A 13160-nucleotide genomic window follows, 5' to 3' on the forward strand; every position below is an offset into this window, starting at 1 on the left:
AATTAATTATCCATCACAGGATCCACCCATTATCCATCATGGGATCCATCCCATTAATTATCCATCATGGGGTCCATCCCATTAATTATCCACCACGGGACCCACCCCATTTTCCCTACGGATCCCCCCAGCCCAGGGTGCTGCCCCTGGCCAGCGGCGGAACCGGCGCTTCCGGAATTTTCCATGCATTTCCTAATTCCCACCTCCTCATCCCGCTTGGCCTTTCCCACCCGCACGGAGAGGGAACAGCTCCACGATCTTTGCTTAATTAGTGATTAAAGCATGGAGATAACGAAGGCCGAGTCAGATCAGGCTGTAATTAACGAATCGAAGCTGGAATCCCTCCCGGAGCAGCGAGGCGATAATTCCAGGCGGGAATTACCTCTGGACACGATAGACGCGGGTCCAGGGCGGCACCAGGGCCAGGATCCTGGCCACCAGATCCACCAGGGTGCTGGGCGGGTAACTCCGGTATCTCCCGGTTTTCCAGAGCTCGTAGAGCCCGGTGCCGCGGATCACCAGCGTGGGGTAGAGCTTCATCCCGTCGGGGCGGAACGCGGGGTTCTCAAAAAACTCCTGGGAAAAACAAACCAAAAAAAAGAGTCAAATCAAAAGGAGGCAAAAAAAGTCAAAAAGAAAAGGGCAAAGCGAACGTTCCCTGGGGTTGGGAGCCTTGGCTGGACTCGTTTCCAGAGGGGTTTTGTGGTTGTAAATATGGGAATGACTGAGAATTCCTGCTGAGGGCGAGCTGTGAGTGTTTATGGCATTTCTGGAAATGAAAAGTCTGTTCTAAATTTGAAGAGGAGGCCACGGGAGGGACAAAGAGCCACACAACACCAGAACGAGTCAAATCCGTGCTTTCCTGGTATTTTCCAGTGTGAATTCCACGGATATTGCACCATGTATTGTCCCAGACTCTGGAAACAGAACAATAGGGATGAGCGTGCTGATCTTCCATCTCGGCACGCCGCGTTCCGGGATTAATCAACGTGTCTGGGACACAGCACTGGAACAGCAATGGAGAAGAGATTCATCCTGTTTTCCTGTGTTATCCTCCACTCTGAGGATCCCAGGGAACGGCAGGATGGAGCGTGGCTCTGATTTCCCTGCCTGAATCCCACATGGAGCACCCAGCTTGGGTTTTTCCCAGATTAAATTTCGGGATTGACGATTAAAAATAAATCATTCCGACAAAGGAAAAGTGAAACCGGGAGCCAGGCAGGGCACCCTGAACCAAGCAAGGATGAAACTGATTTACAGGAAAAGTGAAACCAGGAGCCAGGCAAGGATGAAACTGGTTTAAAGGAAAAGTGAAACCAGGAGCCAGGCAAGGATGAAACTGGTTTAAAGGAAAAGTGAAACCAGGAGCCAGGCAAGGATGAAACTGGTTTAAAGGAAAAGTGAAACCAGGAGCCAGGCAAGGATGAAACTGGTTTAAAGGAAAAGTGAAATCAGGAGCCAGGCAAGGATGAAACTGATTTAAAGGAAAAGTGAAATCAGGAGCCAGGCAAGGATGAAACTGATTTAAGCGAGGACACGGCCTCATTGCACCAGATCCGACCCCGGGTTAGAGCCTGGATTTATTCCTGGTTGCTCACTTGGTCCCTCTCCAGCAGGGTATTCCCGCAGGAACAGGAATTCCCAGTTGGATAAGGTGAGTCAATGGCTACTGTGGCCCCACAGCTGCTGCTGCTCCAGGGCTTTGCGAGGACAAATTGTCACACATTGTCATGGGATCATGGAATCATGGAATCATGGAATGGTGTGGGTGGGAAGGGACCTTCAATCCCACCCCATTCCACCTCTCACTATCCCAGGGTGCTCCAACCTGTCCTTGGACACTCCCAGGGATTCTCCTGGCTGGGAATTCCAGACCAGCCAGGAATTCCTTCCCAAATCCCACCCCAAGCTCCCCTTTCTCAGGGAATTCCCTCCATTCCCAGCTCTTCCAGCCTGCCACTGGATCCATCCCCATCCAACTCCTCTCTGGGAAGGAATTTCAGGATCCAGAGGCTTCCCTGGGAACTGGGGGCTCCAGGAAGGGTGTCCCTTCCTCCTTTTTCATCCCTGAATTCCATCCAAATCTCTCAGGATGGATCCTCAGTGTCCTGGATCCCAGAATCCCGGAATGGTTTGGGATGGGATCCATGGAGCTTCAATCCAATCCCATTCCAACCCAGACACCTTTCCTGATCCCAGGTTGCTCCAACCTTTCCTAAGACACTCCCAGGGATCCAGAGATTCTCTAGGAATTCCAGCCCAGTTCCTCCTCACCCTCCCAGCCAGGAATTCCTTCCCAAGATCCCACCTCAAGTGCACCAGTGCCAGTGGGAAGCCATTCCCTGTCCTGTACCTCCATCCCTTGTCCCAAGTCCCTCTCCAGCTTTCCTGGAGCCCCTTTAGGCTCCGGAAGGGGCTCCAAGATCTCCCTGGATCCTTCCCTTCTCCAGGTGAACATTCCCAGCTCTCCCAGCAGCTCTGCTGGCTCCCCGTGCTTCCCAAACCCAAACTTCTCCAGGACAAAACCCCCAGGATGGATCAGCTCAGCTCCAAGGCACACTAGATCCAGTACCAGGATGGGAAGAAGGTCGGGGATCGCAATAATCCAGGTTTTTCCAGGGTGATTCCCTGCCTAAACCAGGGCTGGATGCAGCCTGGAGCATGCAGGCTCCTGTGCAGCTCCAGGGAAACAGAGGTGGAAAATGGAACCGGTTTTCCAGGCAGCTCCACCTCTGGAGTCACTCAGACACAGCCTGGAGACAAAACAAGGTCTGGAGCAAGGACAATCAGTGGGATCAGAGTGGTTGGGGTGGAAGGGATCCTAAAGCTCATCCCATTCCAACCCCAACACCTCCCACCATCCCAGGCTGCTCCAAGCCCCGTCCAACCTGGCCTTGGACGCCTCCAGGGGCAGCTCCAAGGCTTCTGTTGGATTCATGGATTAATTCAACTCCTTCGGACCCGACTCCCAAAGGGCCAGGAAAACGATCCTGGCTGTCCTCAGCCAAGCCCACGGGGGCTGAATTCCACCTTTTGTGGGCAGTGAATGGAAAACGAGGAGAAGGAATGAGACGTGATCGGGGCTGTGTGTCCTGGAATGAGACGTGATCGGGGCTGAGTGTCCTGGCACCGAGGCAGGGGAGGATGGAGGAGTTCAGTGAGGATGGGGTCAATGCACCACTCCAGGCAGGGCTGGGTTAATACTCCCCATCATCCCAAAAGTGGGAATGATTCACCAACATTCCCGTTTTTTTCCACGCAGCCAGCAAAGCCGAGCTCACCGTGGAGGTTGCTCACCCCACCCTGAATTCTGTCCCTTCAACCTCCTCTGCACCTCTGACGTCTGAGCACTAATAATAATAATAATAATAATAATAATAATAATAATAATAATAGTGATAATTCTGCTCCCCACTGGCCTTTAAAAATCCACAGATTTCCCTGCGAATTTCTCAAAACTCTCCTGAGCTGATTCCCCGAGTAATTAATTTCAAACGAGATAAGGGAGTGGCGGCTGCTCTTCCCCAGCCCCTTTTCCCAACAGTCCCTGTAAATCCCGGCATTTAAAGGTTTAACCTTTCCCCATTCACAAACTGCTTTTGATTAAGTTTCTCCTGAAACAAAGGAAGTAGGAGATGCCAACACGTGCCAAGCTGTAGGAGGAATTGTAGCCTTTTCTTGTGGTTGTTTCTCTTTTAATCAGACACCTTAAAAGGTGTCTCGGGCTGATAAAAACCCTCCCGAGCTGTTTCCTGCCAAGACAAATTGAATCCCGAAAATATTTGTTCCGGACGGAGGCCACCATCCACGGCAGCTCTGGAGGTTTTCCATCAGCTCCAGGCTGAGTCAGGGCTAATCCATGTCTGCTCCACAGGGAGAGGTTAAAGATGACCCACGGAGGGCAGATCCTAAATTTCTGAATCCCAAAGGATGGAGAATATTCCAAATGGAAGCACCACCAACTTCAAAGCTGCTAAACCAATCCTCCTTGAAGTTTTCTCCCCTCAAGGCATTTATCGGGTTTTAGAGATTAAGATGGATACTGAAGGTAAATGTAAATTTGGGGGCGTGGCCGATGGGCAGGACATGAGAGATTATTGCAGCAATTTAAAGTAAAAATTTAAATTTAAATTGAATTGAAGTAAGAAAAAGATCAGCTCAGATCAGCTGAAACAAACCTGGAGGTTCATATGGACTCCTCCATACCTTAAAATATAATTTTCCTGTAACAATCCTCAACTTATGGGATGTTAGAGAGAACCTGAGGATTTTTTAACAGTTAATAATAACCGTGAATTTTTTTTTTCCCCAACTCCCACCAAAAGCTTCCAGTGACATTGCAATTGTTATCCGGGAAAACTGTGATTACAGGAAACCAAAAGTCAATCTCTGTTAGATCAGAATATAACCCCGGAATCGTGGAACAGTTTCATTTGGGAAAGATCCTCTCATTCCAAGGAGGTAACAGGAGATGGAATCAGGAGGTGATGCCCTGAATTTCAATATTTTCCCATTCCTGTGCTCTTGCAAAAACCTTTTAAATCAGAAAACCCCTGACCCATGGGAAAGGTCCAAGGATTTGGGATCCCCACGGCCCCATCCCCAAATTCAGCATCACCCAAAATTTAAAGAGTCCACCTGGAGGTTTTAATCGGATTTTCCTGACCACGCTGGGCACGCAGTGAATGAGAAACCTGCTTCAAAAAAACCCCAAAAAGCTGCAGCTCTCCAAAAGGAGAAAACCAAGGTGATTTCATGGGATTCCACTTGAACATTTCACAGCCCCAAGATTCACTCGCCACCTTTAATCTCCTCGCTCTCCAGGTGCCCAACTGCTGCAGGAAGATACCGGTTAGGGGATAAAAGCAGCAATTTTTGAAAGCAATTTACTAAAACGCCGGGATTTGTTCAGAGTAAAGGTCACCAAAAACCTATTTCTGAATGACCAGAACGGCCACTGGAGATGGACTGTGCCCCTCAACCTGATCCCTGAATCGGCTCCTCCGCCGCAGCCCCCGCCTGAAAAGAGATGATTAAATTCAAATTGTGAATAAGACGAGCATTATCGGAGCTCTCCATACTCCATCCCTTATCTCCATCAGCTGGATTATTTATAGCACTTGAAAGCTCCTGCCTTGAGTGACACTCGCAGCTCCGCGGGGAAGGAACAATCACTTAGCGCTTTAATTACGTGCATTAACAGCAGCTCGTGCCTCCAAAACGCCGCTCCATTTTCCCGGCCCCCCATTTGCATTTCCCCGTCAATGCCGGGCTAATTAAAACCCTAACGATAGGATCTGCATTCAGCGCCGCAGACAATGGCCCAGTGACCGAGAAATGCAGATTCCAGGGTGCCTTTGCCGTGCCTTTGGAGCAGCCCGGGAACACCCACGGCCTGGGGGCAGCGCTCGGCACCTGCCAGGCTGGAAATGGACATTTTCAAGTCGCTGGGATCCAGGATTTTCTCAAGGATGCGACCTCGGACTCGGTGTTTTCAGAACAGAACGCAAAGGATTAGTCTGGCAGATGGATGTGAAGGTGGGAGGTTGGTTTTGGACCATTTTATCTTTATTTCCATCCTCAAAGAACAACGCTTCCTGTCCATTCCAATGTTTCTGCTAAAATTCCCTCAAGGAGTGTGACCCAAGAGGGGAAAAAGCCTCGAGCTACACATGGGGAGGTTCAGGTTGGATATCGGGAATAATTCCTGCTTGGAAATGGTTTTCCAGCCCTGGGCAGTGGTGGAGTCCCCATCCCTGGAGGGATTTCACATCCAGGTGGATTTGGGGGGATGTGGATCATGGTGGAGTCCCCATCCTTGGAGGGATCTAAATCCATGTGGATTTGGGGGGACATGGATCTGTGGTGGAGTCCCCATCCCTGGAGGGATTTCACATCCAGGTGAATTTGGGGGGATGTGGATCATGGTGGAGTCCCCATCCCTGGAGGGATTTCACATCCAGGTGGATTTGGGGGGATGTGGATCATGGTGGAGTCCCCATCCCTGGAGGGATTTCACATCCAGGTGGATTTGGGGGGATGTGGATCGATGTTGGTGTCCCCATCCCTGGATGGATCTAAATCCATGTGGATCTGGGGGGACACAGATCCGTGGTGGAGTCCCTATCCAGAGAGGGATTTCAATCCAGGTGGATTTGGGGCTCATGGATCCAGGATTTAAGTCCATGTGGATTTGGAGAGACGTGGATCCATGGTGGAGTCCCCATCTCTGGAGGGATCTAAATCCATGTGGATTTGGGGGATCATGGATCCGTGGTGGAGTCCCCATCCCTGGAGGGATTTCAATCTCTGGATCCGTGGTGGCCCTGGCGGTGCTGGGAATGGTTGGATTCCATGCTCTCCAAGGGTTTTTCCGACCTGAACAATCCCAAATCACTTCCTCTCAATGCCTGCACCCACAGCAAAACCTCCCATGGATGGGACCGAGGGGAGAAACTCTCAAAGATCCAAAAATTTCCATCTCCTGTGAACTATTCCGTGACCAAGGGAGGGAGGACAACGTTCCAGGGAATTGCTGCAGCTTTCCTGGCCATCCACAGCCACACAACAAAACCCTTTCAGTCCCTGGCATGGTCAAGCTGCCAAATTTCCCGCTGTGGAAACCACCAAGCCAACGAAAAAGTGACAGAAGGGGGTCACCAACACCTAAACCACCTCAGATTGCTCCGGAATTTCCCATATTTTGAAATATTTCAGGTAAATAAAGCAGATTCCCTGCTGCGTGAAGGACCCTGGAAGCTTCTTCACGTCCTCCCTTCCCCAGCAGCCCCAAAACCTCAAACCCAGAGGTCAAAGGAGCTTTTCCAAGCTCCAAGGTGAATCCTCACCAGCTCCAGCTCCAGCAGGAACATTTTCCACGTTAAACCCAGGAATCTCCCCACAGACCAGGAAACGCCGAGGAGAGACGCTCCTGCCTCCCATCCCAGCCCTTCCATGGCTGGTTCCTCCCTGGAATATCGGGATCCAACACTGCCGGGGAGTTCTTCTCTCCAAAACCAGGAGATCCTGGCCCTGCTGGGACACAGCCCAGGAGAGGTGGAGGGAAAATAACCAGGAGAGATACACGGAACACTTGGAAAAGTCCTGGAGCAGGAGCAGGCTGACCTTGGAGGCCCAGACAGACCTGTCCAGATTGTGCTCAGCGCCCCGAGCAGCCCCATCTGCCCGGCGGTGCAGGTGCTCCGAGCCTGCCTCCATCCATCCCGGAAAAACCCGGGAGAATTCCTCCATCAATCTGCTCTGAAGTTCCACCTTTGCTTTTCCTGAGTGCTCAACTCCTGGTTTTTTTTCCCTTTTCTGGGAGGGTCAGCGTTCCCCTGGGGCTCAGCATGGGATATAAAACATTTTTCATTGTCTCACGCACGCGAGGATCCCTCAAAAGTCTCCTCTCCCAAAAAAAAAAAAAACCACTGCAACTCCATCCTGGTTTTGATTAAAAACAACCCCCATCTCGCCCAGCCCTCAAGTGCTCACAGCAAAACCATTCTGCTTTCTGAATTCAAAAATAAAAATACAAACCCCCACAAAAACAACAATTAAGCCCTCAAAAATCTAATCTGGCCCTCGTGGTTTCTCCACTCGGTAGCTGATGGTGATCTGCACTAAAATAGGTATTTTACTGAGTGATGCTGCCTTTGCCTAAATGCCTGGAAAATTTGCACTCTCTATCCCTTTATTCCTTTATTTTTGCCTGCCTGTTCCCAGCCATATGTTCATTATTGACTTCAGCAGCAAGGGGCCTCAGTGAAAAAAAAAAAAAACAAACAACCAAAAAAACCCAGAAAACAATTTGTGAATGGAAAAAAAAAAAAAAAAGGAAGGAAAAAAGAATTTCTGGCTTTTTCTGTTGTAAAAAGCCCCAGAACAGAGAGTGGCTGAATGAGGCTGAGCAACCCACGGGGCCTGGGGGCTGCAAAGTGCAGAAATCATCCCTGGTTCAGGTGGAAAAAGGGTCTGAACTGCTCCTTTTCACTGAGCAGGAGCTTTTTGTGAATGGGAGGCTGCTGGCAGGCAGTGATTGGCATTATCCTAACTCTGATGGTTCGTGAGGGGGAAAAAAATCCTGATTTTCAGGGACAAAGGCAGCAATCCGAGAGCAGAATAAAGGCGGATTTTCCCACACAGCCATGGAGATTTTCATGGAGATCTGGAATGGTTTTGGGTGGGAAGGGACTTTAAAGATGATCCCATTTCAACCCCAACACTTTGTCCAGGCTGCTCCAGCCTGGCCTTGGACATTCCAGGGATCCAAGGGCAGCCACAGCTTCTCTGGGAATTCCAACCCAATCCCTCAAAGGGAAGAATTCCTCCTCAAGATCCCTCCCAAATTTCCCATTTGGAGCCATTCCCTGGGTCCTCCAGCCCTTTCCCAAATTCCAGCTCTCCTGGAGCCCCTCGAGGCTCCAGAAGATGCTCCAAGGATTCCCTGGATCCTTCCTTCCTCCAGGTGAACATTCCCAACTCTCCCAGCCTCTTCTCCCCACAACATTCCAATTTTTTTCTGCTTCTGTGCATCGTAAAAAGATCTCACTGCTACCAAAACCCCATCCTTGGCCTTTCCTGATTTAAGCTCGACCCTAAAAGTTTCTGAGTCCACAATTCTACAGGAGTGGCACCGATTGGGATGTTCTGTGGGTGATTTACCCACAGAAATATGAGAGCAATTAGGTGCGTAAAGCCTTTCCAGAAATAGCCTGTTCCTTGCTACCACCATCCCCATTAACATAAAAATTACCCCAGCTTTGGTCATAGCTCACAGAGCCATAAATGTTCCTGAACTGAGGCAGCTTTTGAGCAGGAATATTTCCTGAGATTCCAGCAGAAGCTGGAGGAACTGCAGGACTGAGCATTAAACACCCTGGCAGGGATGTGCCCACCAAAAAAAAAAAAAAAAGGAAAAGAAAAAAAAAGGAAAAAGCCACATTTTCAGAGATAAAACCACCTGCAAATCACAGCTTTTCAGTGAGATGTTTAGAAGGAGCTGAAAGGAAAATCGTTTACCTCACTAAACACTTCAGAGCTATATTTAAAAACACAGGGAACTGTCTCCCCAGAGGAGCAAAAATCAATGCAGATCAGCCCTTTAACTGTCTTTTATTACAGTTATTAAAAGCTCCTGATAGCGGTGCAATATTTTAGTTTCATTATGGATTTCATCTCCTTGAGAAAAACCAGAGCCCTCGGGAAAGGCGAGGCCTTATTTACAGCTGGAAATGTTTGGAGGTAACGTCACCCACTTTATAAAAAGAAAGGACACTCAGATTATTTCACCCTCATTTCTCTCCTATCATTCCATCCTCATATTCCCCTCAGATCATTCCACTCTCATTTCCTCTGAGATTATTCCCCCCTCATTTTTCCCAGATTATTTTCCCCTCAGACTATTTCACCCTCAGACCATTTAATCATAATTATTCCCTCAGATTATTTCACCTTCAGATTATTTCACCCTCAATTTCCCATCAGATCATTTCACCCTCATTTTCCCTCAGATGATTTCATCCTCATTTTTCCCCTCAGATCATTTCCTCCAATTATTTCACCTTCATTTTTTCCTCAGATTAATTTCACCGTTTTTTCTCCTCAGATTATTTTACCCTCATTTCCCCCTCAGATTATTTCACTGTTTTCCCCCCCTCAGATTATTATATCCTCATTTTCTCCCTCAGATTACTTTCCCCTCATTTTCCCCTCAGATTATTATATCCTCATTTTCCCCTCAGATTATTTCACCCTGTTTTTTCTCCTCAAATAATTTTACTCTCATTTTCTCCCTCAGATTATTGCACCCTCATTTTCCCTCAGATCATTTCATCCTCATTTTTCCCCTCAGATTATTTCCTCCAATTATTTCACCTTCATTTTCTCCCTCAGATTATTTTACCCTCATTTCCCCCTCAGATTATTTCACCCTCATCTTCGTCTCACATTATTTTCCCCTCATTTTCCCCTCAGATTATTTCACCCTGTTTTTTCTCCTCCAATAATTTTACTCTCATTTTCTCCCTCAGATTATTGCACCCTCATTTTCCCTCAGATCATTTCATCCTCATTTTTCCCCTCAGATTATTTCCTCCAATTATTTCACCTTCATTTTCTCCCTCAGATTATTTTACCCTCATTTCCCCCTCAGATTATTTCACCCTCATCTTCGTCTCAAATTATTTTCCCCTCATTTTCCCCTCAGATTATTTCACCCCGTTTTTCTCCTCAGATTATTCCACCCTCATTTCTCCCTCAGATGATTTCACCAGAATTATTCCCTCAGAATATTTAATCCTCATTTTCCCCCTCAAATAATTTCATCATAATTATTCCCTCAGATTATTTCACCCTCATTTTCCCCTCAGATTATTTCACCATCATTTTCCCCCTCAGTTTATTTAACCTTCATTTTTCTCCTCAGATCATTTCACCCTCATTTTCTTCTCAGATTTTCCCCCTCAGATTATTTCATCCTCATTTTCCCCCTAAAATGATTTCACCATAATTATTCCCTCAGATTATTTCACCATCATTTTCCCTGTGTTTATTTCACCTTCATTTTCCCCTCAGATTATTTCATCCTCCTTTTCCTCTCAGATTATTTTCCCCTCAGATTATTTCAACCTATTTTTCCCCTCAAATTATTTCACACTATTTTTTCCCCTCAGATTGTTTCACTGTATTTTTCCCCTCAGCTATTTTTCCCCCCAGATTATTTAACCCTTTTTTCCCCCTCAGATTATTTCACACTATTTTCCCCCCTCAGATTACTTCGCCCTATTTTTCCACCTCAGATTATTCCACCCTCATTTTCCCCTCAGAGTATTTCACCCTCAGATTATTTCACACTATTTTTCCCCTCATCTTATTTCACTGTATTTTCTCCCCTCAGATTATTTCACCCAATTTTCTCCCCTCAGATTATTTCACCCAATTTTTTCCCCTCAGATTATTTCACCCTATTTTTCCCCTCAGATTATTTCACACTATTTTCTCCCCTCAGATTATTTCACTGTATTTTTCCCCTCAGCTTATTCCACCCTATTTCTCCCCCTCAGATTATTTCACACTATTTTCCCCCCTCAGATTATTTCACCCTATTTTTCCCACTCAGATTATTTCACCCTATTTTTTTCCCTCAGATTATTTAATGGTATTTTTTCTCCTCAGATTATTTAATGGTATTTTCCCCCTCAGATTATTTCACCCTCATTTTCCCATCAGATTATTTCACCCTATTTTTCCCCCTCAAATTATTTCACTCTCATTTTCCCCTCAGATTATTTCACCCTCAGAGTATTTCACTCTCATTTCCCCCTCAGATTATCACACTGTATTTTTTCCCCTCAGATAATTTCACATTGTTTTTTCCCCTCAGATTATTTCACCCTATTTTTCCCCCTCATATTATTTCACATTATTTTTTCCCCTCAGATTATTTTGCTGTATTTTTTCCCCTCAGATCATTTCACATTATTTTTTCCCCTCGGATTATTTCGCTGTATTTTTTCCCCTCAGATCATTTCACATTATTTCTCCCCTCAGATCATTTCACATTATTTTTTCCCCTCAGATTATTTCGCCCTATTTTTCCCCTCAGATTATTTCACACTATTTTCCCCCCTCAGATTATTTCACACTATTTTTTCTCCTCAGATTATTCCACCCTCATTTTCCCATCAGATTATTTCACCATATTTTTCCCCCTCAGATTATTTCACTGCATTTTCTCCCCTCAGATCATTTCACACTATTTTTTCTCCTCAGCTTATTTCACTGTATTTTCTCCCCTCAGATTATTTCGCCCTATTTTTCCCCCCTCAGATTATTTCACACTATTTTTCCCCCTCGGATTATTTCAGTGTATTTTTTTCCCCTCAGCTTATTTCACTGTATTTTGTCCCCTCGGATTATTTCACTCTCATTTCCCCCTCACATTATTTTACTCAATTTTTTCCCCTCAGATTATTTCACCCTATTTTTTCCCGTCACATTATTTCACATTATTTTTCCCCCTCATCTTATTTCACTGTATTTTCTCCCCTCAGATTATTTCACACTATTTTTCCCCCTCAGATTACTTCACACTATTTTCTCCCCTCAGATGATTTCACCCTATTTTTCCCCTTCAGATCATTTCACCCTATTTTTTTTCCCCTCAGATTATTTCACTGTATTTTTCCCCTCAGATCATTTCACATTATTTTTTCCCCTCGGATTATTTCACATTATTTTTTCCCCTCAGATTATTTCACCCTATTTTTCCCCCTCAGATTACTTCACTCTCATTTCTCCCTCAGATTATTTCACCCTATTTTCCCCCCTCATGTTATTTCACACTATTTTTCCCCTCAGATTATTTCACTGTGTTTTCCCCCTCAGATTATTTCACTGTATTTTTTTCTCCCCTCAGAATATTTCACCCAATTTTTCCCATCAGATCATTTCACACTATTTTTTCTCCTCAGCTTATTTCACTGTATTTTCTCCCCTCAGATTATTTTGCTGTATTTTCTCCCCTCAGATCATTTCACATTATTTTTTTCCCCTCGGATTATTTTGCTGTATTTTTTCCCCTCAGATCATTTCACATTATTTTTTTCCCCTCGGATTATTTCGCTGTATTTTTTCCCCTCAGATCATTTCACATTATTTTTCTCCCTTGGATTATTTCACTGTATTTTTTCCCCTCAGATCATTCCCCCTCATTTCCCCCTCACTCTCATCACAAGGAGGTCTCTGCATCACTCGGATCCCAGATGCATCAGAGGCCTGGCACTAAAATTAGCTCATTTCTGGGAAATTGCTTATTTTGCAATTCCTCCAGAAAAAAATAAAAAAAATAAAAATCCCATCTTGACACATGACTAAGAGAAGGAATTTTCAGGCTGAACTCATTCAGTGATTGTGTTTTATTTAAAGAACACAGGAGCAGCTCTGCAGATGGGAATCAAAAAAAATCTCCCTAGCTAAATACTTGTCCCCACGAAATGGCCCTGCCTTTGTTTTTGCCCTCATAATTTTATTTATTTTTATTTTATCTTTCACTATTTATTTAAATATTTCTTTATTTATATTATAAATATTATTTATTTTTAAGTTTTATTTATGGGAGATTTTAGATGGACACATGGGATTTCCTCAAGGAAGAAAGA

The 13160-nt window shown here is 45.7% G+C and overlaps 1 protein-coding gene across 1 annotated transcript in view; it reads right to left on the reverse strand.

Annotated features, from left to right (window-relative positions):
* The window catches only part of ELP3 (elongator acetyltransferase complex subunit 3), a 107702-nt gene that overhangs the window by 36243 nt on the left and 58299 nt on the right, over positions 1 to 13160 (reverse strand). The window contains exon 10 of the mRNA XM_038132552.1: positions 383 to 576. Within this exon, the coding sequence (XP_037988480.1) occupies positions 383 to 576 (194 nt within the window). The remainder of the gene's footprint in view (positions 1 to 382; positions 577 to 13160) is intronic.

Source organism: Motacilla alba, chromosome 3, assembly GCF_015832195.1.
Source record: "Motacilla alba alba isolate MOTALB_02 chromosome 3, Motacilla_alba_V1.0_pri, whole genome shotgun sequence".
In the NCBI taxonomy this organism is placed as follows: Eukaryota; Metazoa; Chordata; class Aves; order Passeriformes; family Motacillidae; genus Motacilla; species Motacilla alba.